The 26,706-nt window shown below is 46.3% G+C and overlaps 1 protein-coding gene across 6 annotated transcripts in view; it reads right to left on the reverse strand.

Annotated features, from left to right (window-relative positions):
- The window catches only part of kansl1l (KAT8 regulatory NSL complex subunit 1-like), a 125,385-nt gene that overhangs the window by 68,090 nt on the left and 30,589 nt on the right, over positions 1-26,706 (reverse strand). For all 6 annotated transcript variants that reach the window (XM_085985373.1, XM_085985371.1, XM_085985374.1 and 3 more), the window contains exon 3: positions 361-502. In XM_085985373.1, the coding sequence (XP_085841499.1) occupies positions 361-502 (142 nt within the window). The remainder of the gene's footprint in view (positions 1-360; positions 503-26,706) is intronic.

Raw genomic sequence — 26,706 nt, forward strand, 5'->3', positions numbered from 1 at the left:
AGTAGTGAGTACTCTTCTGAGGTTGGTGGCGAGACAAATCGTTGGGGTCAGGTGAAGGGAGCTTCACTTTACATCTAGCTTTGTTACACCTGATACCAGAGAGTGTTTGATACCAATACAAGGTACCTGTATTAAAAAAAGAAAATGCAGCTGGTGGCACAAAGCCTTAGTGTAGAGAGTGACAGAACGCAGATTTGTGCGAATGACCCACACAGGGAGAGTTCATGCTCGCAGATGGGCTGGCACAGGCAAGGGCCCAGGAAGCATCCAGCCTATCTTGTCAATACAAAAGATCATGTTAACCATTTCCTATAAATTTGTTTAATTAAAACCCCAATTTCTGCTAGTTCTCCGTTTTACCTTTGCAGCACGTATATGCCTGTAGATATCATTTATCTGGCGTATCCGATACTCCAGCTCTGATATCTGGGTTTGAAGCCACGTCCACCGACTTGCAATTCCAGCTCGATCAATGGTCCAGCTCCATTCTGACCCGTGCTTACTGTAAAACAAGATGAGGTATTTAAAATTTTTATTACAGGTTATAACATTTTATTAGCTAACTCCATAAACTAATATTTTTCAAAATTTCAAACATTATGTGGATTGCTGATATAAAATGTCGTCATGTAAGGTCAAAAATACCTCAAAAATGTGTACAAAACAAGTCTTAAGGCATAATGCATCAAAAATATTGCACAGGCAATTTAGAAATGCACATCTGACAGTTAATTTAAAATAACAAATCTTTGCTGTATCACTTTCATGTATAGGCATGAAAATTGTTAAATGGTTTGGTGAAATGAATATTTACGGTTTCCCTATATTAAAATAATACTTATTTCCCACTGAGGACTAAAAAGTATTGGCAATTGTTAAAGATCAGTGCTATTTCAGAATTGCCAATCCTCATGTAGGAGAGATGGGATTCGGTCATCAAAGCCTGCCACAATCCGACACAAGAGTGAAGTCTTGTGAAATATACAGAATCAGGTTCCACGTCACCAAGAGACACCCCATACAATGCCCCTTAAGTCAATGAAAACAGAGATGATTTTAGTCAAGCCTCTTCTCACTGAATACTGGTTTGTGTGCTTGTAGCCTTTAAAATGAGACAACAGCTGCTGTTGGCAAAAGTTAATTGTAGCACTGATGATTGATCACAATACCTTATCTCATAACAGCAGTATTTCTAAAGCTCTGTGGGAGGGAAATCAATCAGGATTTTGCAGAACAAAGTAGGCAAATAAACTGTTTGAAGAAGGTTTAATGTTCAACAAATACTGCAAGGAAGACCGGACACAAAACACATTCAAAAGCAGTTTGCATACCTAGAGATGTTCAGAGCCCAGAATGAACCTAAGCTTATCCTCCTACCATCCGCCCCTCTGAGCAGGGGGGGGCGATAGTGGGCGACATCGTGGGAATGTCCAATTTCAACAGGGATGCTTCATTATCATTTTACTTCCAGGTTTCGCATCTCTACTGTGCATGACGCAATTTCACCTGGACTATCTAAAGGCCCAGCTCACAGATGCAAAGCTGGAGGAAGTTTGGAGTTTTATGGATTGTGTTTGGTATTCAGTTAAGTACAAGAAGAAAAATTGAATCAGGGAGGGCAAAGGCTGCACTCAGATTCAATGAGGCATTCTTGGACGTACTGCTAGATGCAGTAAGGGCGAGGAAAGAGGTTCCGTTTCCCAGCAATGGGAAAAAGAAGCCTGCAGCCACAACAAAGTCGGTGTGGCTGGAGGTGGCCCAAGAGGTGAGCAGCAGGAGTGTGATCAGGAGGACGTGGATCCCGTGTGATCAGGAGGACGTGGATCCCGTGTGATCAGGAGGACGTGGATCCCGTGTGATCAGGAGGACGTGGATCCCGTGTGATCAGGAGGACGTGGATCCCGTGTGATCAGGAGGACGTGGATCCCGTGTGATCAGGAGGACGTGGATCCAGTGTGATCAGGAGGACGTGGATCCCGTGTGTTCAGGAGGACGTGGATCCCGTGTGATCAGGAGGACATGATCCCGTGTGATCAGGAGGACGTGGATCCCGTGTGATCAGGAGGACATGATCCCGTGTGATCAGGAGGACATGATCCCGTGTGATCAGGAGGACGTGGATCCCGTGTGATCAGGAGGACGTGGATCCCGTGTGATCAGGAGGACGTGGATCCCGTGTGATCAGGAGGACGTGGATCCCGTGTGATCAGGAGGACGTGGATCCCGTGTGATCAGGAGGACGTGGATCCCGTGTGATCAGGAGGACGTGGATCCCGTGTGATCAGGAGGACGTGGATCCCGTGTGATCAGGAGGACGTGGATCCCGTGTGATCAGGAGGACGTGGATCCCGTGTGATCAGGAGGACGTGGATCCCGTGTGATCAGGAGGACGTGGATCCCGTGTGATCAGGAGGACGTGATCCCGTGTGATCAGGAGGACGTGATCCCGTGTGATCAGGAGGACGTGATCCCGTGTGATCAGGAGGACATGATCCCGTGTGATCAGGAGGACATGATCCCGTGTGATCAGGAGGACATGATCCCGTGTGATCAGGAGGACATGATCCCGTGTGATCAGGAGGACATGATCCCGTGTGATCAGGAGGGCGTGGATCCCGTGTGATCAGGAGGACGTGGATCCCGTGTGATCAGGAGGACGTGGATCCCGTGTGATCAGGAGGACGTGGATCCCGTGTGATCAGGAGGACGTGGATCCCGTGTGATCAGGAGGACGTGGATCCCGTGTGATCAGGAGGACGTGGATCCCGTGTGATCAGGAGGACGTGGATCCCGTGTGATCAGGAGGACGTGGATCCCGTGTGATCAGGAGGACGTGGATCCCGTGTGATCAGGAGGACGTGGATCCCGTGTGATCAGGAGGACGTGGATCCCGTGTGATCAGGAGGACGTGGATCCCGTGTGATCAGGAGGACGTGGATCCCGTGTGATCAGGAGGACGTGGATCCCGTGTGATCAGGAGGACATGATCCCGTGTGATCAGGAGGACGTGGATCCCGTGTGATCAGGAGGACATGATCCCGTGTGATCAGGAGGACGTGGATCCCGTGTGATCAGGAGGACGTGGATCCAGTGTGATCAGGAGGACGTGGATCCAGTGTGATCAGGAGGACGTGGATCCCGTGTGATCAGGAGGACGTGGATCCCGTGTGATCAGGAGGACGTGGATCCCGTGTGATCAGGAGGACGTGGATCCCGTGTGATCAGGAGGACGTGGATCCAGTGTGATCAGGAGGACGTGGATCCCGTGTGATCAGGAGGACGTGGATCCAGTGTGATCAGGAGGACGTGGATCCCGTGTGATCAGGAGGACGTGGATCCCGTGTGATCAGGAGGACATGGATCCAGTGTGATCAGGAGGACGTGGATCCCGTGTGATCAGGAGGACGTGGATCCCGTGTGATCAGGAGGACATGATCCCGTGTGATCAGGAGGACATGATCCCGTGTGATCAGGAGGACGTGGATCCCGTGTGATCAGGAGGACGTGGATCCCGTGTGATCAGGAGGACGTGGATCCCGTGTGATCAGGAGGACGTGGATCCCGTGTGATCAGGAGGACGTGGATCCCGTGTGATCAGGAGGACGTGGATCCCGTGTGATCAGGAGGACGTGGATCCCGTGTGATCAGGAGGACGTGGATCCCGTGTGATCAGGAGGACGTGGATCCCGTGTGATCAGGAGGACGTGATCCCGTGTGATCAGGAGGACGTGGATCCCGTGTGATCAGGAGGACATGATCCCGTGTGATCAGGAGGACGTGGATCCCGTGTGATCAGGAGGACGTGGATCCAGTGTGATCAGGAGGACGTGGATCCAGTGTGATCAGGAGGACGTGGATCCCGTGTGATCAGGAGGACGTGGATCCAGTGTGATCAGGAGGACGTGGATCCCGTGTGATCAGGAGGACGTGGATCCAGTGTGATCAGGAGGACGTGGATCCCGTGTGATCAGGAGGACGTGGATCCCGTGTGATCAGGAGGACGTGGATCCAGTGTGATCAGGAGGACGTGATCCCGTGTGATCAGGAGGACGTGATCCCGTGTGATCAGGAGGACGTGGATCCCGTGTGATCAGGAGGACGTGGATCCCGTGTGATCAGGAGGACGTGGATCCCGTGTGATCAGGAGGACGTGATCCCGTGTGATCAGGAGGACGTGATCCCGTGTGATCAGGAGGACGTGATCCCGTGTGATCAGGAGGACATGATCCCGTGTGATCAGGAGGACATGATCCCGTGTGATCAGGAGGACATGATCCCGTGTGATCAGGAGGACATGATCCCGTGTGATCAGGAGGACATGATCCCGTGTGATCAGGAGGACGTGATCCCGTGTGATCAGGAGGGCGTGGATCCCGTGTGATCAGGAGGAGGTGGATCCCGTGTGATCAGGAGGACGTGGATCCCGTGTGATCAGGAGGACGTGGATCCCGTGTGATCAGGAGGACGTGGATCCCGTGTGATCAGGAGGACGTGGATCCCGTGTGATCAGGAGGACGTGGATCCCGTGTGATCAGGAGGACGTGGATCCCGTGTGATCAGGAGGACATGATCCCGTGTGATCAGGAGGACATGATCCCGTGTGATCAGGAGGACGTGGATCCCGTGTGATCAGGAGGACATGATCCCGTGTGATCAGGAGGACGTGGATCCCGTGTGATCAGGAGGACGTGGATCCAGTGTGATCAGGAGGACATGGATCCAGTGCAGGAAGTGTTTGAATGACCTAACCAGGTCAGGAAAAGTAAGCAAAGTTGCAGATTCACCTACATGCTGTAGTGCATCCCCTCTCACTCTGTCTTGTCAATCGAACTCCATCACATCACTCCTCACACCCGCTTAACATTCAGCAGCACTCATCATTCCACTTCAATGCACTTCCTCACCTTCCTTTATCCACGACTGTCACTCACCCCAATCATTATGTAATGTGATCCCACCTCAGTCAGCTCCCCGATTCTCAACACATTCCTCAAATGGATGTCAGAGCCACTCGCGATGCATTCCCCCCAACGCCCCCCCCCTCCCCCCCCCCCCCGCCCGAATGAACTGTATCCATCGGATGCACACCTGCCTTACAGCCACTCATTGGTCTGTCGTGCCCCCTTGCAGGAGAAGAGAGCACAGAATACAAGGGAGAGGGAGAACCGGAGGTGGAGCCCCACAGATCCTGGAGCTCACCAATGCAGAACAGGGGGCTTTGGAGATTAGCGGCATATCAGCCTCCCTGTTATTTGCCCCACTCCCACCTCTCTGTCCTCAGCCTCCTACACTGTTCTAATGAAGCTCGAGCAACAGCACCTCATCTTTTGATTAGGCACTTTACAGCCTTCCGGACTCAACACTGAGTTCAAGAATTTCAGATCAAAACCACTACCACTCAGAGACTTGAGCACAAAATCTAGGCTGACACTCCAGTGCAGAACTGAGAGTGTGCTGCACTGTCAGAGGTGCCGCCTTCGGACGAGGTGCCAAACCGAGGCCCCGTCTGCCCTCTCAGATGGACGCAAAAGATCCCATGGCACCATTTCGAAGAAGAGCAGGGGTGTTCTCTCTGATGTCCTGGCCAATATGCATCCCTCAAATCAACATCACCAAAACAGGCATTGTGGTTAGCACTGTTGCCTCACAGCGCCAGGGACCCGGGTTCGAATCCGGCCTCGGGCGACTGTCTGTGTGGAGTTTGCACATTCTCCCCGTGTTTGCGTGGGTTTTCTCCGGGTGCTCCGGTTTCCTCCCACAGTCCAAAGATGTGCGGGTTAGGTTGATTGGCGATGATAAATTGACCCTTAGTGTTAGGGGGATTAAATACGTGGGGTTACGGGGATAGGGTGGGATATGTGTTGGTGTAGGGGTTACGGGGATCGGGTGGGATATGTGTTGGTGCAGGCTCGATGGGCCGAAATGGCCTCTATCTGCACTGTGGGGTTTCTGTGATTCTGTGAAAACAGATTATCTGGTCATCACCACGCTGCTGTTTGTGAGAGCTTGCTGTGCGCAATTTGGCTGCTGCATTTCCCACATTACAACAGTGACTCCACTGCAAAAAGTACTTCATTGGCTGTAAAGTGCTTTGGGACATCCGGTGATCGCGAAAAGTGCTAAATAAATGCAAGTCTTTCTTTTTCACTAAAGTGTCAGCCTCGATTACACGCTGGAGTGGGGTTTGAATCCACAACCCCGCCCCCCTCCCGACTCAGACGAGAATGCTATCACTGAGTTTTAAATAATTATACACACTGGGCTTTTTATGTAGTTGTACGTAAAAGAGACTTTTAATCCATCAGTCTAGGCTGGATATGAACCAAGGTTCAAGAGGTGAAAGCCCAATGTCTGGGCAAAAGCTGTTCACATAACGACACGTCTTTTAACGTGGATTTAAGCAGAGTGAATGCTCTGTGTGGAACACTATGGTTCCAGGCTGGTTAGAACCAAGGCAGCATATTCCATAGAACTGGTCAGGGTTAAACAAGGCGTAGTTAGGAATTTATACTTTGTGCACACTCCAGCCAGTGTCCTGCTCACAGAACATAAGAGCAGAGCTGCACCACTTTGTTGCGTTTATAAATCAAGCTCAGCTGCTCCATTACATGGAAACATAGAAGATAGGAGCAGGAGTAGGCCATTCGGCCCCTCGAGCCTGCTCCGCCATTCAATGAGATCATGGCTGATCATCCAAATTCAGTACCCTGTCCCTGCTTTCTCCCCATACCCCTTGATCCCTTTAGCCTTAAGAAATATATCCAACTCCTTCTTGAGTATATTTAATGAATTGGCCTCAGCTGCCTTTTGTGGTAGAGAATTCCACAGGTTCACCACTCTCTGGGTGAAGTAATTCCTCCTCATCTCTGTCCTAAATGGCTTACCCCTTATCCTTAGACTGTGACCCCTGGTTCTGGACTCCCCCGCCATCGGGAACATCCTTCCTGCATCTAGTCTGTCTAGTCCCGTTAGAATTTTATGTTTCAATGAGATCCCCTCTCATTCTTCTAAACTCCAGTGAATATAAGCCCAATTGACCCAATCTCTCCTCATACATCATTCCTGCCATCCCAGGTATCAGTCTGGTGAATCTTCGCTGTACTCCCTTCCATGGCAAGAACATCCTTCCTTAGATAAGGCGATCAAAACTGCACACAATACTCAAGGTGTGGTCTCACCAAGGCCCTGTACAACTGTAGCAAGACATCCTTGTTCCTGTACTCGAATCCTCTCGCTATGAAGGCCAACATACCATTTGCCTTCTTAACCGCCTGCTGCACCTGCATGCTTACCTTCAGCGACTGGTGCACAAGGACACCCAGGTCTTGTTGCACTTCCCTTTCTCCCAATCTATTGCCGTTCAGATAATAATCTGCCTTCCTGTTTTTGCCACACATTTATCCACATTATACTGCATCTGCCATGCTTCTGCCCGATCACCCAACCTGTCCAAATCATACTGGAGTTTCTCGGCATCCTCCTCACAGCACACATGCCCGCCCAGCTTTGTGTTGTCTGCAAACTTGGAGATATTACATCTAGTTCCCTCGTCTAGATCATTAATATATATTGAGATTAGCTGGGGTCCTAGCACCGATCCCTGCGGTACATCACTGGTCACTGCCTGCCACTCGGAAAAAGACCCGTTTATTCCAACTCTTTGCTTCCTGTCTGGCAACCAGTTTTCTATCCAAGTCAGTACCTTGCCCCCAATCCCATGTGCCTTAACTTTACACGCTAATTTCTTATGCGGGACCTTATCGAAAGCCTTCTGAAAGTCCAAATACCCCACATCCACTGGTTCTGCCTTATCTATTCTACCAGTTACATCCTCAAAAAATTCCAGTAGATTAGTCAAGCACGATTTACCTTTTGTAAATCCATGTTGACTTTGTCCGATCCTGTCACTGTTTTCCAAGTGCTCTGCTGTTACATCTTTTATAATGGACTCTAGCATTTTCCCCCACTACCGATGTCAGGCTTACCAGTCTATAATTCCCCGTTTTCTCTCTACCACCTTTTTTAAATAGTGGGGTTACATTAGTGTAGTGTATGTACCCGTCTACCTTTAAGAGAACTATTGTATGTAACCGTTCACCTTTAAGAGAACTATTTTAGGTGTGGCACTACTTTGTTTGGCTTCTGTATACGGTAATACCGACGGTGACCACACCAGTATATAAGTGTTGTGCCAGGAGTTATTGGGCAGATTCGCCCTGACCTTCGAATAGTAAAGTCCTGTTTTAAGTTACTCTTGGAGTCTGTGTATTAATTAACCAAACAACCCACAGACTTTACAGTGGCGACGAGTCCGATCGTACCCTGCGGCAACAATAATTCCGAAGCAGTTAACGAGCGTCGAGAAGAGGCAACCGCCCTCGTCATTCTGCTGGGGAGAAAACTCGAGTCTGCAGAGCTGGAAAGGAGGAAGAATTCAGAGACAAAGACTTCCATCAGCAACAGGCACTGACTGTCCCTTCTGCCACGGTGAGGAGTGAGCCGATCAGCACGAGAAGCAAGGCGGCCACGGTGACTGTGAGTAAGGGAAAAGTAAAAAGAATAACCGGAGGATAAGGGCGGTGCACTCGACCACGGTCGAGGGGGAAAGGAGCCAGACAGAAGTCGGGCCCAGAGGCGCTGAGACTGGGGCAGCGTGGAGCAAGGAAGCCGCGGTACAGACAGGCTGGGGACGCAACAGCGTCCTGAGACAGCTAGACCGCGACCGGCGAAAAAGGCCGGGCAGCGACCGAAGCCACGAAGCGCTGCGACCGGGAGCGTAGGCGCGGGAAGATATAAAAACTCAGCCGCAGCCGGGGAGGGAAGCACCGGACTGCGAGACGGCTGGGAGAGGCGTTTGGGAGCCGAGCAAGCGGGAGAGGCAGAGCCGACCAAGGGAGACTGCGCGAGAGCCAGTCCAGCGGCTGAAACTGTTATCCGTCAACGGGGTGTACCCAGCGCCGGTAGAGCCGAGCGAGCGGGAGAGGCAGAGCCGACCAAGGGAGACTGCGCGAGAGCCAGTCCAGCGGCTGAAACTGTTCTCAGTCAACGGGGTGTACCCAGCGCCGGTAGAGCTGAGAGAGCGGGAGAGAGACCGAGCCCGAGCAAGGGGAACTGAGCGAGAGCCAGCCCAGCGGCTGAACCTGTTCGCCGTCAACGGGGTGTACCCAGCGCCGGTTGCCTTGTCGAGAAAAGGGAAAGCACTGAAGCCGACGCGCAGGCTGTGAATCTGAAAGCCAGCGGCCGTCGCCTGTGGGGGAAAGTGTACCCCTCCCGCTAGGGAAGAAACGCGGGAAGCCGCCATTAGGTGGGGAAGAAGACAGAAGCGGGAAACCGCCATTGAAGTGGGCGGGGAGAGAAGATAAGCGCGGGAAGCCGCCATTTTCGCGGGAAAACCGCCATCTTAGGAAAAAAAAAGTAAGTTAAAGAAATAATTCGTGTTATCAGAAAGAGAGGAAGATGCCTAAGCGTGGTAACATCAACGATTTTAATGCCGAGGTAGAAGACTGGGCCACGTACGTGGAACGCATCGAGATCTATTGTGAGGCCAATAAAATAGAAGATGACAAAGCTATAACCTTGCTAAACTCGATGGGCGCGAAGACATACGGGCTCTTGAAGCATCTACTATCACCAGCTAAATCGGCGGATCAGACTTTCGATGATATTGTGGCTGTTCTGAAGGATCACTTGAACCCCACACCGTTGATGTTGGCGGAACGATTCAAATTCTATGCGAGAACGCAACGGAAAGACGAAAGCAACGCAGAATACTTGGTCGAACTGCGTAGACTAGCGAAATACTGCCAGTTTGGAGGGAATCTGACAGAGGCATTGCGAGACAAGTTCGTGTGCGGGTTGGCAAAGGAAGGAACGCAAAAGCGACTACTCGAAGAGAACGACCTTACACTTGACAGGGCTGTCCTTATTGCAGCATCGCACGAAGCCGCAGCGAAGGGAACTGCGGAAATGCAGCTAAAGACAGCAGCACTAAGTGTGGATCAAATTACCTCGACAACAACAAAATGCTATCGTTGTGGGAAGACAACACACGACCAGAACCAATGCTGGTTTAAGAACCAGGAATGTAGGAAATGTGGCAAACTGGGTCACATAGCTAAGGTATGCCGGTCAGGGAAGAAGACCAACAACCAAAGGACCAACAACCAAAGGAAGCCATCACAGGAAAAGTACAACAAGGTACACAAGGTGGCTGAGAAGAGTTCAGACGAACAGAATTCAGACTCAGGCCCAAACGGCCAGGAGCTGGGTAGTCTGAGAATTCACAATGTGAGTAAGGAAGCTGACCTACAAACTATCTGGGTCATGCTAAAAATAGCTGGAATCCAAGTGAAAATGGAGTTGGACACTGGATCAGCTCTATCAGTCATAAATCGAAGGGATTACCACCGGCTATTCTCACATATACCCTTAAGAGATACCAAGTTCGTATTGCAGACATACACGGGGCATAAAGTATACCCCATGGGAAAGATAAGAGTCAAAGTGAGAGATGGGGTAAAGAACACCCAAGAATGAACTTATACGTACTACATGATGGAGGACCACCACTTCTAGGACGGGAGTGGATCAAGAAAATAGACATGGAATGGCACTATCTAAAAGCCCTAACGAGTGAGGACTCGGTGCAGACAATCAGCTCAGATTCTGAAACGGATGACGATAAGACCAACCCAAATATGAAAGACAAGGCTGAAATGGACTTGCCGACGAAGGTTGGAAAAACGAAGGCATGCATAAAGGCTTATGCTCCAGAGAAGAACAAAGTTTCAGAACAGAACTCCACCGAACAACGACAACCTAGTTTGACAGAAAATTCTGAGCCTGTTCAAGTTACGGACATATCCATGACGGAAGAACACCGAGCTCGGACTCAAACTTATTTCAAATTACGACAACAATTAGAACAATTGAGTTACCGTCTCGTACAAGAGATGAAAACAATGAAAAAGTTCTATGACACCGAATGGGAGAATCTGGAAAGACAACAGAAGCAGCTAGCTCAAGCAGAGAGCGACCATAGAGCCATCGTGACCAATTACCGATCACATCTCCCTTATGCTGTTCAGGAGTTAGAATATTTGCAGGAAGAAGCAAATGAAGAGGAATCTTCAGGAAGCCAGGATTTTATTCCAGTTCTTCTCTACGACTCCTTACAAGCAGAGTGGGAGAAGTTGAAAGAACAGTATGAACAGGCCCAGGCTACAATTCTGGAAGGGGTTAACTCGGCAACCTCCGAAAAGCTAGTTTCAGTGGAAGCATATGAGCAACTGAAGGTTGAACATGAGCAAGAAGTCCAAAGGCTGCAGGAAATTCTTGATGAGCTCAAGGCCAAGACAGACTCATCGGTAGAAGTTCCATCCATAGATGAGAAATTAGAGGTGAAAGACATGGCAGAACATGAAAGACAAGATGTACAAGAACTCATAAAAATATTAAAGGAAACCCAAGACAAATATGGGGCGGCAATGACCGAGATTCAACAACTTGAAGAACAGATTCAACTGGGAATCCGTTCAGTGGAAGAAAAGGGAACTGTAAGAAACACAGAGACTGTAAGAATGGCCTCTGAACATGAGCTAGAGAGCATCAAGGCGCAACTTCTCCGAGCGCTGGAAGCCAAAGTACAAGAGGAAAAGAAGGTGAAAGCATTGGAGGAAAAGGTGGATGAAATGGAGAAGACTCTGACCCACAGTGTTCCCGTGGAAGAGTTAACGGTCAGCCAACTCCTTCATATGCTGAAGGACAAGACTCTACAATGGGAACAATCTGAACACGAGCTTCAATCTTCAAAGGGAAGGAGTTCGGAGCTCTCAAAAGTTATGGAAATAGCTGAGGTTGCAACACAGATTTTACAGGGATGCCAAAAGTACGCTGAATCACGTCAATGTGAACAGCAGAATGTTGAAACAGCTGCTCCAGTAGAAGGATTGAATAGCCTGATCAATCAATCCCCGAGGGAAGGGGAAGTATTGAAATCACAAACGAGGTCATTAGTGAAGGATTTGCAGGAAACCCAGGAAGAGCGGGATGAATATGAACGCATGAAGAAGTCTCTTCAGAAAAGATGTCTAGGGAGGGAACAACAGTCGGCTAACGTCCAGTTGGGTACGGAAGAAGTAGCAGGCCCTCTCGCTAGACTAGCTCAGGACGACACCGAATATTACCATGACCTGTTGAGTGACACGGAATATTACGATGACTTGGTCTGCCCAGCTTGTGATGAAAACTCCCAAAGTGCAGAAATCAGGATGAAGCACTTAAAGTCTAAGGAACATAGGGAGATGGTGGCGCTACAGCTGGCAGCGGATAAGGGAGCCCCGAGAGTCTCCAAGAAGCAGAAAAGAAAAAGACGAAGCAGAAGACGATAACCATCTAAATCATTATCACTTCTATCAGATCATGCATGTGGGCCCCACGAAGGGGGCCAAATCAGTTGGAAAGTAGGAAAAATTACCAAGGCAGTCCAGCTGTTTGTAAAAGTCAGCACTGCTGGTTCAGCAGGACGGAAGTTCAAGCTGTTAAGCCAAGGGAAAGACTATTGGATGAGTCACGCTAGAAATGTGAACCGGCTACGCCACAGAGATGTTGTTCGGACCGAGTCAAGACCAGAGACTGAATCTGTGAACTGTTCCCGCAGAGACTATATCGGTGAATTGTTTTACATGAAGTTGATTATATGTTATGTTTAATGGGGAATAAGTATGTTGTAAGCTAAAAAGGGAGGATTGTAGTGTATGTACCCGTCTACCTTTAAGAGAACTATTGTATGTAACCGTTCACCTTTAAGAGAACTATTTTAGGTGTGGCACTACTTTGTTTGGCTTCTGTATACGGTAATACCGACGGTGACCACACCAGTATATAAGTGTTGTGCCAGGAGTTATTGGGCAGATTCGCCCTGACCTTCGAATAGTAAAGTCCTGTTTTAAGTTACTCTTGGAGTCTGTGTATTAATTAACTAAACAACCCACAGACTTTACAATTAGCTACCCTCCAATCCATGGGAACTGTGCCAGAGTCTATCGAATTTTGGAAGATGACCAGCAATGCATCTACTATTTCTAGGGCCACTTCCTTAAGTACCCTAGGATGTAGATTATCAGGCCCTGGGGATTTATCGGCCTTCAATCCCATCAATTTCCCTAACACCATTTCCCTACAAATACTGATTTCATTTAGTTCCTCCCTCTCATTAGACCCCATGTTCCCCGACATCGCTGGGAGGTTATTTGTGTCCTCCTTTGTGAAGACAGAACCAAAGTATGTATTTAATTGGTCAGCTATTTCTTTGTTCCCCATTATAAATTCCCGATTCTGACTGCAAGGGATCTACGCTTGACTTCACCAATCTTTTTCTCTTCACATATCTATAGAAGCTTTTACAGTCAGTAAATTCAGTACATTCCTCTTCAAAATAAATATGCAGGCAATTAAAAAGTTGCATACACTTCTCCACACCCAAATTGTAATACTCCACTAAATCAATCAATGCCCTTAAGATCAAGAACAACTTGTATTTATATAGCGCCTTTAATGCAGTAAAACATCTCAAGGCGTTTCACAGGAGCGTTATCAAACAAAATTTGACACTGAGCCACATAAGGAGATTAGGACAAGTGACCAAAAGCTTGATCAAACAGGTAAGGTTTTAAGGAGCGTCTTAAAAAGGAGGAAAGAGAGGTCGAGGGGTTTTGGGAGGAAATTCCAGAGCTTAGGGCCTTGGCAGCTGAAGGCACGGCTGCCAACGGTGAAGCAAAGAAATCGGGGATGCACTAGAAACCAGAACTGGAGGAGCACAGAGATCTCTGAGGGGTTGCAGGGCTGGAGGAGGTTAGAGAGACGGAGAGGCGAGGCCATGGAAGGGTTTGAAAACCAAGAAAGACAATTTTAAAATTTTAAAAAGCGAGCACAGGGGTGATGGGTGAACGGGACTTGATGAGAGTAAGGATATGGGCAGCAGAGTTTTGGATGAGTTCAAGTTTTGGAGGGTGGAAGATGAGAGAATCATAGAAAGTTACAGCGCAGAAGGAGGCCATTTCGGTCCATCGTGTCCGAGACGGCCAACAAAGAGCTATCCAGCCTAATCCCACTTCCCAGCTCTTGGTCCATAGCCCTGCAGGTTACAGCATCCCAAGTGCAGTTAGGGTTTCTGCCTTTACCACCCTTTCAGGCAGTGAGTTCCAGACCCCCACAACCCTCTGGGTGAAGAAATTTCCCCTCAAAACCTTCCACCAATTACTTTAAATCTGTGCCCCCTGGTTTTTGACCCCTCTACTATAGAATCATAGGCTAGTCAGGAGAGCATTGCAATAGTCAAGGATGAGAATTTTAAAATTGGGGAAGAATTTTAAGATGGGGGTGAAATATCAGAGCATTAACTCCCTGGGGTTCTATCTGCATGTGTGAGTGAGAGAGCACACAAGGCAAACTGCACAGTGGAAGGCAAGGGCACAGTAAGCCAAATGGCTTTTATCTTGGTCCAGTGATCTGTGTTCTGATATGCAAATGGTTAGCTCACAGTAAACAGTGAGGAAGACAGCAATAGGCTTCAAGAGGCCATAGACAGGCTTGTGGAATGGGCGGACACATGGCAGATGAAATTCAATGCAGAAAAGTGTGAGGTGATACATTTTTGGTAGAAAGAATGAGGAGAGACAATACATGCTAAATGGTATAACTTTAAAGAGGGTGCGAGAACAGAGAGCCCTGGGGGTGTTTGTGCACAAATCTTTGAAGGTAGAAGGACAGGTTAACAAAGCAGTTAATAAAGCAGATGGGATCCTGGGCTTTATAAATAGTGGTATAGAGTACAAAAACTAGGAAGTTATGCTGAACCAAATAAAACACTAGTTCGGCCCCAGCTAAAAAGTATTGTGTCCAATTCTGGGCACCACACTTTAGGAAGGACGTGAAGGCTTTGGAGATGGTAGAGAGAGATTTACTAGAATGGTTCCAGGGATGAGGGATTACAGTTACATGGATAGACTGGAGAAGCTGGGGTTGTTCTCCTTGGAGCAGAGAAGGCCAAGAGGAGATTTGATAGAGGTGTTTAAAATCATGAAGGGTTTAGATAGAGTAAATAAAGAGAAACTGTTTCCAATGGCACAGATTTAAGGTGATTGGAAAGGAACCAGAGGCAACACAAGAAAACTTTTTTTTTTTTTAATTTTTAATAAACGCAACGAGTGGTTAGGATTTGTAATGCGCTACCCGGTAGGGTAGTGGATACAGATTCAATAGTAGCTTTCAAAAGGGAATTGGATAAATACTTGGAGAAAAAATTGCAGGGATATGGGGAAAGAGCAGGGGACTGGGACCAACTAGATTGCTCTTTTGATGGGATGAATGACCACCTTCTCTGTTGTACTATTCTGATCAGAGGAATCGAGGTCAACAAAGATGGGGATAATAGATGAGCGGGAACGGTAGCATAATGGTTATGTTACTGCACTAATAATCCAGAGGCCTGGACTAGTGATCCGGAGACAGGAGTTTAAATCCTACCACGGCAGCTGGGGAATTTAAATTCAGTTAATTAAATAAATCTAGAATTTAAAGCTAGTATCAGTAATGGTGACCATGAAACTACCAGACTGTCATAAAAACCCATCTGGTTCACTAATGTCCTTTCGGGAAGGAAATCTGCCGTCCTTACCCGGTCTGGTGACTCCAGACCCACACCAATGTGGTTGACTCTTAACTGCCCTCTGAAATGGCCTAGCAAGCCACTCAGTTGTTCAAGGGCAATTAGGGTTGGGCAATAAGTGCTGGCCTTGCTAGCAAGTTGGATAAGGATAGCAGTTTTTTTCTTAAAGATGGGCAGTCAGCCAGAAGAACATTGGAATAGTCGAATCTGGAGGTGATAAAGGCATGGATAAAGGTTTCAGCAGCAGATAGTCTGAGACAGGGGTGGGCAATGTTATGGAGGTGAAAGTAGGCAGTCTTTGCGATGGGGATGAATGGATTAGAACACAGATTACAAACAATCTGATTCAGACTGGAACAATATGGCCAGGGAGCAGGATGGAATCGATATGGAGTTGTGTGAAAACTCCATCTGCGTTCCTGTGTCCTCATTGAACTAAGAAATACAATGATGAACTTAGTGGCTGGGTATCATTATAGTCTTTTTAAATTAACTTTCTGTACAAAATGATGCCAGGATTTTAATATTGATGAATTTAAATCCAAGCTTTGTTTATTTTCCTCAAATCTACAAAATGAAACCAAAAAGCTAAAACTACAAAACAGTAGTTAAAACCACACACACACACACAGTAGTGCCGTCTCCCTTAGGTTAATTTAATGAATTATTCACTAGGTTTCCATGCTCAGGAATTTCCAAATTTTCCAGTAACATTCCCAAATATGTCTATCAGTTACTGCACTGCTGTGCAAGCAGCTTTGGAATACTTTCTAATTGCACAGAACTTTTAGACTTTACTTTAACTTTACTACTCCTGTGCAGCGCCTTGGGACGTCTTACTACGTTAAAGGCGCTATATAAATACACGTAGTTGTTGTTGTAACTGGGGACAGTTAAAATGGAGGCTCATGGGTTGAATAACTGCACTCATTTATAATGGATGACATTCAGGCTTGGGTTGTTAAGTGGCAGGTAACATTCACGCCACAGAAGTGCCGGGCAATGACTATCTCCAACAAGCGAGAGTCTAACCACCGCCATTTGACATTTAATGGCATTACCATCCCCGAATCCCCCACTATCAACATCCTGGGGGGTCACCATTGACCAGAAACTGAACTGGACCAGCCACATAAATACTGTGGCAACAAGAGCAGGTCAGAGGCTGGGTATTCTGCGGTGAGTGTCTCACCTCCTGACTCCCCAAAACCGTTCCACCATCTACAAGGCACAAGTAAGGAGTGTGATGGAACACTCTCCACTTGCCTGGATGAGTGCAGCTCCAACAACACAAGAAGCTCAACACCATCCAGGACAAAGTAGCCCGCTTGATTGGCACCCCATCCACCACCTTAAACATTCACTCCCTCCACCACCGGCGTACCGTGGCTGCAGTGTATACTATCTACAAGATGCACTGCAGCAACTCGCCAAGGCTTCTTCGGCAGTACCTCCCAAACCCGTGATCTTAACCACCTAGAAGGACAAGGGCAGCAGGCGCATGGGAACACCATCACCTCCAAGTCACACACCATCCTGACTTGGAAGTATATCATCGTACCTTCATCGTCGCAAAATCCTGGAACTCCCTCCCTAACAGTATTGTGGGAGTACCTTCACCACACGGACTGCAGCGGTTCAAGAAGGCAGCTCACCACCACCTTCTCAAGGGCAACTAGGGATGGGCAATAAATGCTGGCCTTGCCAGCGGCACCCACATCCCATAAATGAATAAAATAAATAATTCATTCCTTATTCAACCAGTACCAAATCACACTCCTGAAAGACGAGCACTCTCATTGGCCTCTCCAAACGCAATAGATATAATATATAAAATTCTGATCAGTTCCTTCATCCAGTGAAGCTAGAAAGCATCAATGCCAGAGCTTTTCATTAATTTACATGTTAACTTGTGCTGTAACAATTTATTTTTAAAAATTCTGTTAGCAGTTCAAATGCACAAGCATATTTTTTTGCAATGTAATAATCTTCTGTGATGAAGTGACTGAGTGGCACTCTGAACTTTGTTCAAATTCAGCATGGGCTGATGCCTGAAAATCTCTTTGGTCTGCCGGTTGCAAGATTTTCATGCGATTTGGCCTTGGACAGTCTCAACCCAGTTCCTAGTGGGCAGATGTCCATATCACAAATCTGACCTAATTTAGCAGTGAACTGGCAATCTCACAAAGAAGCTACAAGGATGGCTGGTGAGGCAAAATGGAAAAATGTCACACCAGCGTGTAAAGGCAGCTGTTCTGGTTGGAGTTACAATTGTAGGGCAGTGCTGAGCAAGGTTTACCTTTCACCTGACCAGGGTCTGCCCAATTATAACATCAAGTACCAGAGTGGAAAACATTTCCAATTCCAGCAGTACTCACCTTGCTCAGCACAAAAGTGACCAAAACACATTTTTACAAAATCTGCCAATAACAAATTATCCTACTATAGACTATGATAGTAATAGTGTAAAGAGCAAAGGGAGGAGGGGGTGGTGGAGGAATTCATGAAATGTGTACAAGAGAACTTTCTTGATCAGTGTGTTTTCTGCCCAACGAGGAAGGAAGCAGTGCTGGATCTAGTTCTGGAGAATGAAGTGGGGCAAGTGGAACATGTTTCAGTGGGAGAACATTTGAGAAAGTGATATCATCAGGTTTAGAATAGTTATGGAAAAGGACAAGGAACAATCAAGCATAAGAATACTTAACTGGAGGGGGGCGAATTTCAGTGAGTTAAAAAGGGATCTGGCCCAGGTGGATTGGAATATTGTGGAGTATTGTGTTCAATTCTGGGCACCACACTTCAGGAAGGATGTCAAGGCCTTAAGAGGGTGCAGAAGAGATTTACTAGAATGGTACCAGGGATGAGGGACTTCAGTTATGTTGAGAGACTGGAGAAGCTGGGGTTACATAGAATTTGCACACAAACAGTCCATTCAGCCCAACTGGTCTATGCCGGTCTTTATGTTCCACACACGCCTCCTCCTACCCCTTTTCATCTCGCCCTATCAACATGTCCTTCCATTCCTTTCTGCCTCATGTACTTATTTAGCTTTCCCTTAAATGCATCTATGCTGTTCAGCTCAATGCCTCAACTGTGTCCAGTTAAGGTTTTCAGAAAAACAAACAAGATATTCAAGTGCTGGAGGCAATGCAGGGAAGAGTCACGACCTGAGCAAAACCCAAGGCTGATTTCTGTGCCTTAAAAAGCTTGAACTTTTTTTTCTGTCTTGTTAAAACAATGGGCTTCATATTAACTCTGTAGTTCTCCTTAGAGCAGAGAAGGTTAAGAGGAGATTTAATAGAAGTGTTCAAAACCATGAACAGTTTTGATAGAGTAAATATGGAAAAATTGTTTCCAGTGGCAGAAGGGTCAGTAAACTGAGGCCACAGATTTAAGGTGATTAGCAAAAGAACCTTTTTTTTTTAAATGCAGAGATTTATGATGATCTGGAATGCACTGCCTGAAAGGGTGGTGGAAGCAGATTCAATAGTAACATTCAAAAAGGAATTGGATAAATAATTGAAGGGCTATGGGGACAGATCTGGGGAATGGGATTAATTGGAGAGCTCTTTCAAAGAGGCAGCACAGGCATGATGGGCCGAATGACCTCCTTCTGTGCTGCATCATTCTATGAACAGCTAGCAATATGGTAAGCAAGGAGTATGACTAATAGCATTTAAAGGAAGCTAGACCAATCAGGCGTGTGAGCTAACTGGCAGGTAGATTTTGAGGATATAATTGTAAAATTAAGCAAATGCAAAATGAAAACATGCATGATAAAGGGATGTCCATTAGCAAAAGAGATAAAGGATTTGGCTTTGAGTATTGACCACTCACTGAAATCAATGTGGAGTTATCAACAAGATGAATCATGTAGTGGGGTGTAAATTAAGACATATGACGATGCCAAAAAAGTTCATGTGATCTTATATGGATCACTGGTGTGGCCACATCTGGAAGAGAGTTTGGGAGAATTTCAAGACCATCACAAGACTGACTCTGGGACTTAGTGCTCCCAGAACGAAGCCTATTTTTATTAGAGAAACAGAGTATACCTGACCTAGATTTTTAAAATGCTGTGAGAAGTGGACAATGTAGATACAGTGTTATCTAAAGCTACCCAGACTGCAAGCAGAGACATAGACTACAAGTATATAATTAAACAAGATTTGAGACGAAGTGGAATTCCCCCACCTATGGGATGGTGGTTATGTGGAATATATTCTCAGCAGTTAATGAGGTGTCAATTAACACCTCAAACAGCTGATGAATGTGTTTAGGAATAGGATTTTGGATTAAAAGAATACATGCAGAGATGATTGAATGCTGTGTAGAATATGATGGTTCTTTAACTACAAAACAACATGTCATGGAAGGCAACTGACCAGGGGCAACAATTTGGATATTAGCTTGGATTTAGACTCTGGAGTTTTACCTTCATTGGAACAAGACACTTTGAAAGAATTTCCCTCAGGAGATTGAGTGGTTAGGTAGCTTGCATGATAAAATAGATAATGGACATAGAAAGAATGGGATGCCGAGAGTGAATGGGCCAGATTTTGCTGTAGCAGGGAATCTGATGCCATCTGTCGTTAGTTAGACTTGCCTCTCCACCCTTCAGCTCAAAACATTTTTACCCACTAAGTTGCTGAAAGTACGAGCGTATAACAGTGCAGTGAGGGGAAAATGGCATGTGGGACCCGAGTGAACAGGGCAACCAACGATGTATCACCTTAAGCAATCAGATGAAATGATTGAGAAATAAACAGTGGAAGGACTGAGAAGGAAGTGTAAATTAGAGGGGGTGAATTTAATGTCAAAGAGGGAAAGAAAAGTTGGATTGAGAGAGATAAAACAGACAAAAAGGAAAAATTAAAACATTTAAATTTGACATTTTAAAAATCTCCAACAATTAAAACCTGATGGCATAAGGCTCCATACTTGTAACAGTTAATTTTCAGTGCCATTCAGGTTGAGTGGCAGTAATTTACAATTATCACATCATTGAAAGAGTACTTGGGCTTGAAATGACAAGACTTAACTTTCTGTGGCAAGTTTAGTTCATATCTATTGCGCAGATACAGCAACTTCATAGATTTAAAGTAATTGGCAGAAGGGGCAGCACGGTGGCATAGTGGTTAGCACTGTTGCCTCACAGCGCCAGGGACCCGGGTTCGAATCCGGCCTCGGGCGACTGTCTGTGTGGAGTTTGCACATTCTCCCCGTGTTTGCGTGGGTTTCCTCCGGGTGCTCCGGTTTCCTCCCACAGTCCAAAGATGTGCAGGTTAGGTTGATTGGCTATGATAAATTGACCCTTAGTGTTAGGGGGATTAAATACGTGGGGTTACAGGATAGGGTGGGATATGTGTTGGTGTAGGGGTTACGGGGATCGGGTGGGATATGTGTCGGTGCAGGCTCGATGGGCCGAAATGGCCTCTATCTGCACTGTGGGGTTTCTGTGATTCTGTGATTAGCGGGGAGTTGAGAATTTTTTTTTCACCCAGAGGGTGGTAGAGGCAGAAACCTTCATCACATTTAAAAAGTACTTGGATATGCACTTAAAATGCTATAACCTACAGGGCTACGGACCAAGAGCTGGAAAGTGGGATTAGGCTGGATAGCTCTTTTTTGGCCGGCACAGACACGATGGGCCGAATGGCCTCCTTCTGTGCCGCAAATTTCTATGATTCACGCCATTCAATGCATTTCAATGGTGAGGCAGACAGCAAGATGCCCTTCTCGCGAAGCTTATAGCAGAGCGGCCTAACTCAGACAGCAACTTTTGGATATTGACATTTAACCGCGCATCTGCTCCTCGCCTGAAGTTGCTGTACCATGAACACATAATTCATGGCAAGCACCATTAGCCTCTCTGTCATTTTGACAGCAAAATCTGGCCCATGACCTTTTCGTGTTCCCTGCATTCACTGTGCAAGGTAAAAGTAATAACTTGCACAAGTGGCGATCTTCGTGCATCAGTTCAACAAGTTACTGCATGCACAGCTTTAAAATTAGAAAAGAAAATGGCCTCTCCTTACAGATTTAGACAGCAATGTAAGCGCCATGGGACCAGTAAGCACTGGTAAAACTGCAGCAAAGAAGAACGGAGGGCTTAGACATACTTTTTACTGCCTGACTTGGCTTTTGCCACCACCAGCTTATAGTGGCAAAAGCAGTCATTGAGTCTTCCAGTTTTTCAAAACTTACTGAGGAGCCACATTTCTTCTCCCCTTTACTGATTTGCCACATTTTATGGAGGTAAAGAGGAGCCAAATGATGTGGTTATATATAAATGGGGTATCATTTTCAAATTAAAACCAACACACCAAACAAAGATGGTTCTCTAATGCACAAAAAATATTCTTCTGATGTTCTGAGGCACAGGAAAGGATTTGTTATGGCGTCTTGTGCAGGCGATTTCCCATCTGTTTAAGCTTTTAAGAATTGTTTCATGCTTCTCCATGATCTCTAACTTAAAGCATCTTCGAGACATTTAATAAATGCTTTATAACTGTTATAATGTTAAATGCAGACTTTTCACAGTTCATTTGCTAGTACAGCAGTTGGTAGTTTCCTTTTTACTTACCTTTGCGGCAGTTGTTTAATCAGTAACCAGATACAGATAAAAGGCTCAAAGCTTGTGTAAAAAGCCTGCATTTGACAAATTCAAAGTAGCTATGAAATATGTCACGGTGGTGTTAAGTTAGAAAAATGGACAATCGCTCCTGAAAATCTTGATGACTGATTTTCTCTCATCACCAGTGCACGGGTGTATTTTTGTTTAGTTCTGTACTATTATAAAATTTCAATGTTTACCCGATCAAATCACTATGTTTTGCAGTAAGTGAATGGTATAAAATTGCACAGCATCAGCCACAGAATACATGGAATGCCCGCTACCGGCAGCACAAACACTTAAGTGTTCACCCAATTAATTCCACAAAACTAAAGTGTGTACTGGGGAGGAGAAAAACAACATTCATTCTGAATATGAAGAACACTATGTCAAATGTTGCACAGGAACCCTAGTTTAATATCCTTTTTGAGTTATAATAGTTTTGACAGGACGCTTCTTACATTCTGATTATGCAGACGCCAATGTAACTGCTTGGCTCAACTTCTGTTCCTTGGACCAACACTTCACCTCTTGTCCACAACAGCAAGGATACATCCCAAATGTTTACCAGCAAATGTTAAGTTTATTCTCTTGTCTGTATGTACACCTGTGCTTACACTATGCAAATAAAGAGAATGCGGCTAAAATTCTGCTGCAATTGTTTCTTCAACCACACAACTAACTCATTTCACACACTAACTTCAGTTACAAGTTAAGCAGGGGAAGGATTTTATTGCACCAGACTTTGTTATGAAATCCAATGACATACTGCTTACAGAATGAACTAAAGAAAACCATTAATTAGTGCTCCAGGACCCGGTAGCAAAATGCACAGTGTTGTGCTAATGTAGGCAGTTGCTGAGCAGAGACTAGGCACTGCTCCAGCGAGGGGGAAATCTAATAGGAAGAGGAAGACTAAGAGTCCGAGAAACTGCTGTGTCGCTCCCGGAACTTGGCACAAAGAGATGTGCAGTATTAAGAGACCGCCGTGTCTCAGGAATTTTGGACCATTTTTGCACAGCAGGATTTAGAGGAGTATTACATTTAAATGTTTGGTTTTTAAAGCAAAGTCCCGAGATGAAACCTGTTAAATGCTAAAGGGCCCGGAATTGAAGTTGTTTCCCCAAAGAACGAAAACAATAAATAAATTGTTAGCCTTTCTCAGTAATTGATAAAGACCACACACCCAGTGTGTTAGAAGGTCCTTGGTCCCAGGGGGTTATATTGCAAAGGACTTGTCCTCAGGTTGTAAAGAGAGGGGAAAAGAGATATACTCACACAGACAGGGATCTAAATCACACATGCTATTTAATTTTATACAGTCATTTTTGCAATTAGATTCCAAAACAGGGTAATAATCTAAAATACATAATAGGCCTGGAGTAGTCAAGTTGTGTGTCTGTGGGCCACTCAAGTGCATCCCATTGGAGCCTCACAGGTACATACAAGTTTGAATCAATGTTCCCAATGAGTTGCACACACCTGAAGCTGCAAGTACAACAAACCGTGATGTCCTTAATTAGGACTTATGAAACAATGAGGAAACAGCACAAATAACAACCTTTTCCAAACCTCCACGTCTACAAAATTCAAACGGCAAACCTTCGAGTAAGAAATGCAAGTGCAAAAAGTAGAGTTAGCTAGGCTTCGTGGACCAGATCATCATAGCTTGTGGCCTATAGATGGCAGCCTAGACACCCCACGAGTAGGTTAACGCTAAAACCAAATTCAAACTATTCATGCCTATTACATATGATGAAAGACGCAGTGAATGCAATGACTGGAAACTATGAAAATACTCAGGAGTTGAATATAGTGAACAGGCTCCTCTAACAGACCAAATGACCAAAACAAACCGATATGCCACAGCTGAGAATACTTCTGCAAATGATAGGTTTTGCAAAACCTTTCTACAATGCTGACCCACTCAAATAGCTCTTGAAAGATGAATAAACATGGCAATAAACTAATGACCGAAGCAAAATACAAACTGGTACCAACACCCGTTTGACACACTAACGTCAAGCAGCCAATTTGACTCGACTGTGGTGCTTTATCTTGGAATTGGAGCAGTAGTCGCACATGGCCAATGAAACACCAATCAATCACTTTTGCTCCTTAGACACCGACTCACAATAAAAAGAATGTCCATTATTGGTGGCAATATGTAATTTCTAACAGATGGACTTGAACATCTTTCTTAAGTGTTTTGATAAATGTGTAAATTGTTGGTCATCAGCTGTAGATTATATACATAATATATCCAGTTAACTCTTCTGTCTGAACGTGTATAACTTTGTTATGCCAAACAGGCAGGAGTGTAATACACCGATAAAATTAAGTATAGCGCAGCCCCTTTTAAGTACTGACCAGGAACTCTATTTTTTAAAATTTATTCCAGGAACTCTAATCGGAGATTTCACTTGAGAACTGGTTAGTTCCACCTCGTCAACAATTCAGTGTGGCAGCACACAGAATGGGTTAGTCCCACCACAGGGTTCTGCAAAATAATAGTTTGTCTTCTCTGAAGTATCAAATATTCAGAATCAGTGTACTGGTGACAATTTATTTTTACAGAACCATTACCAGCACCAGTGAGCAGTGCGGTTTCCTCTACATTGGGGGGACCAAACGCAGATTGCATGATCGCTTTGCACAAAACCTCCGTTCAGTCCACAAGCATGACCCTGAACTTCTGGTCGCTTGCCATTTTAATTGTCTGCCCCACTCCCATTCTGACCTTTGTCCTCAACCTCCTACACTGTTGTAATGAAGCTCAATGGAAGCTCAAGGAATAGCACCTTGATTAGGCATTTTACAGCCTTCCGAACTCAACATGGAGTTCAACAATTTCAGATCATGACCACTGCTCCCATTTTTTCCAGACAGCAGTTGCTGGTAATAATTCTGCTGCTGTCATTTACAGCTGCTCCAGACCCATCTTTTGTCTCTTGATTTGTCCCATTACCATCTCCTTTTGCCTTGCACCATCATCCCTTTTGTCATTTAATCGCTTCTGCCTGCCACCCCATCACAAACCTTCCCTTTTGTTCTTTCCTCCCCTCCCCCCTTTCTCTGCCTCTGTACTTGCTTAAAACCTTATGGGGGAAAAATTGGGTGAGTAGCGCCACCTGTTAGCGTCTAAAGAGGCAGTCAGTGGCTGTAGCGCCACTGGCTGCGCCTCCCGCGATATTCAGCAGGGGCGCTAATGGTGGCGTTAGCCATTTGCGCTGCGCCGCCACCGATTACGTCATCGGTGTGCGCAGCGCCCCATTCGCGATATTTGGTAGCGAACGGCTACCCGTGCCCGGTTCACGGGGCCTTACTGTGCCGGCAGCGGCGCAAGTTAAGGTGGAGGTGCGGGGTGGCCACCTTTTTCGGCGGCCGCCTGCCAGCACCTCTGTCCCCGGCCTCCTGACCCCCCACCCCCACCCCCCCCCCCCGTGGCATTGCCGGCTGTTTCCCAAGAGCCCGGCACTTCTCCTTGGTGCCGGGCTCGTTTGTCGGCACTGGCGAGCGGGGATCGCGCTGTTGCAGGCCCCCCCCCCCCTTAACAATGGGAGGAAGGCCTGCAGTGCCGCAGCGTGCCGTGCCGCAGCGTGTGGCGCTGCGGCACGTTGCACTGCGATATTCAGTTTCAGCGCCCTAAGAGGGACGCGGAGCACCTCGAGCCTCGCCCCGTCTCCCTCTAGGGGCAATGGAACTGAATATCTGACGATCGCTAAAGCCTTGAACGCTGCGCTAAATCCTGCGCTCAGGCGACTTTTGCGCCACTTTGGCACCCCAACCCAATTTCTAGGCCTATATCTCTAATCTTTGCTAGTTCTGACAAAAGGTCATCGACCTGAAACATTAACTCTGTTTCTCTCTCCACAGATGCTGCCTGGCCTGCTGAGTATTTTCAGCATTTTCTCTTTATATTTCAGATTTCCAGCATCTGCAGTATTTTGACTTTGTATTAGCTCTGTTACAACTAAGTGGGTGCAAAGGCTCATCTCCCCAACAGACTGCTGTATCCAATTTACATTTCTGGTTGCTCTGCAAGGGGTGTAGGTGTGGTTGTGGGTTAATTTCTTTGAAAGCAGCAGATGCGTGAGAAACCGACGTTCAAGAGAGACCTAGCTGATCTCTCATAGCATTGCTGGATTTTGGAACACAGCTGCTAAGATGGAGCTGGACTTAACCTGGACAGTCCATGAAGGACCCTGTTCAGATACATTTTGTGGGGGAAGTAGTCTAAAGAGACATGTCCTGAGGGAATTCAGTACCAATTTCAAACCCCTGTATGTGTCTTTGGGGAGCAGCCAAGTTATCCAAGTCAGAAAGAACAGCAGGGAATGACAGGTTTTCTTTCTTTTTGATCATAATTTTAACACTTTGAAATATGACATCTCAAGTGTAAAGGACATGTGTCAGACACAAG

This window comes from Somniosus microcephalus, chromosome 4 (genome assembly GCF_052327205.1).
Source record: "Somniosus microcephalus isolate GS21.2 chromosome 4, FLI_Smic_1.0, whole genome shotgun sequence".
Lineage (NCBI taxonomy): Eukaryota > Metazoa > Chordata > Chondrichthyes > Squaliformes > Somniosidae > Somniosus > Somniosus microcephalus.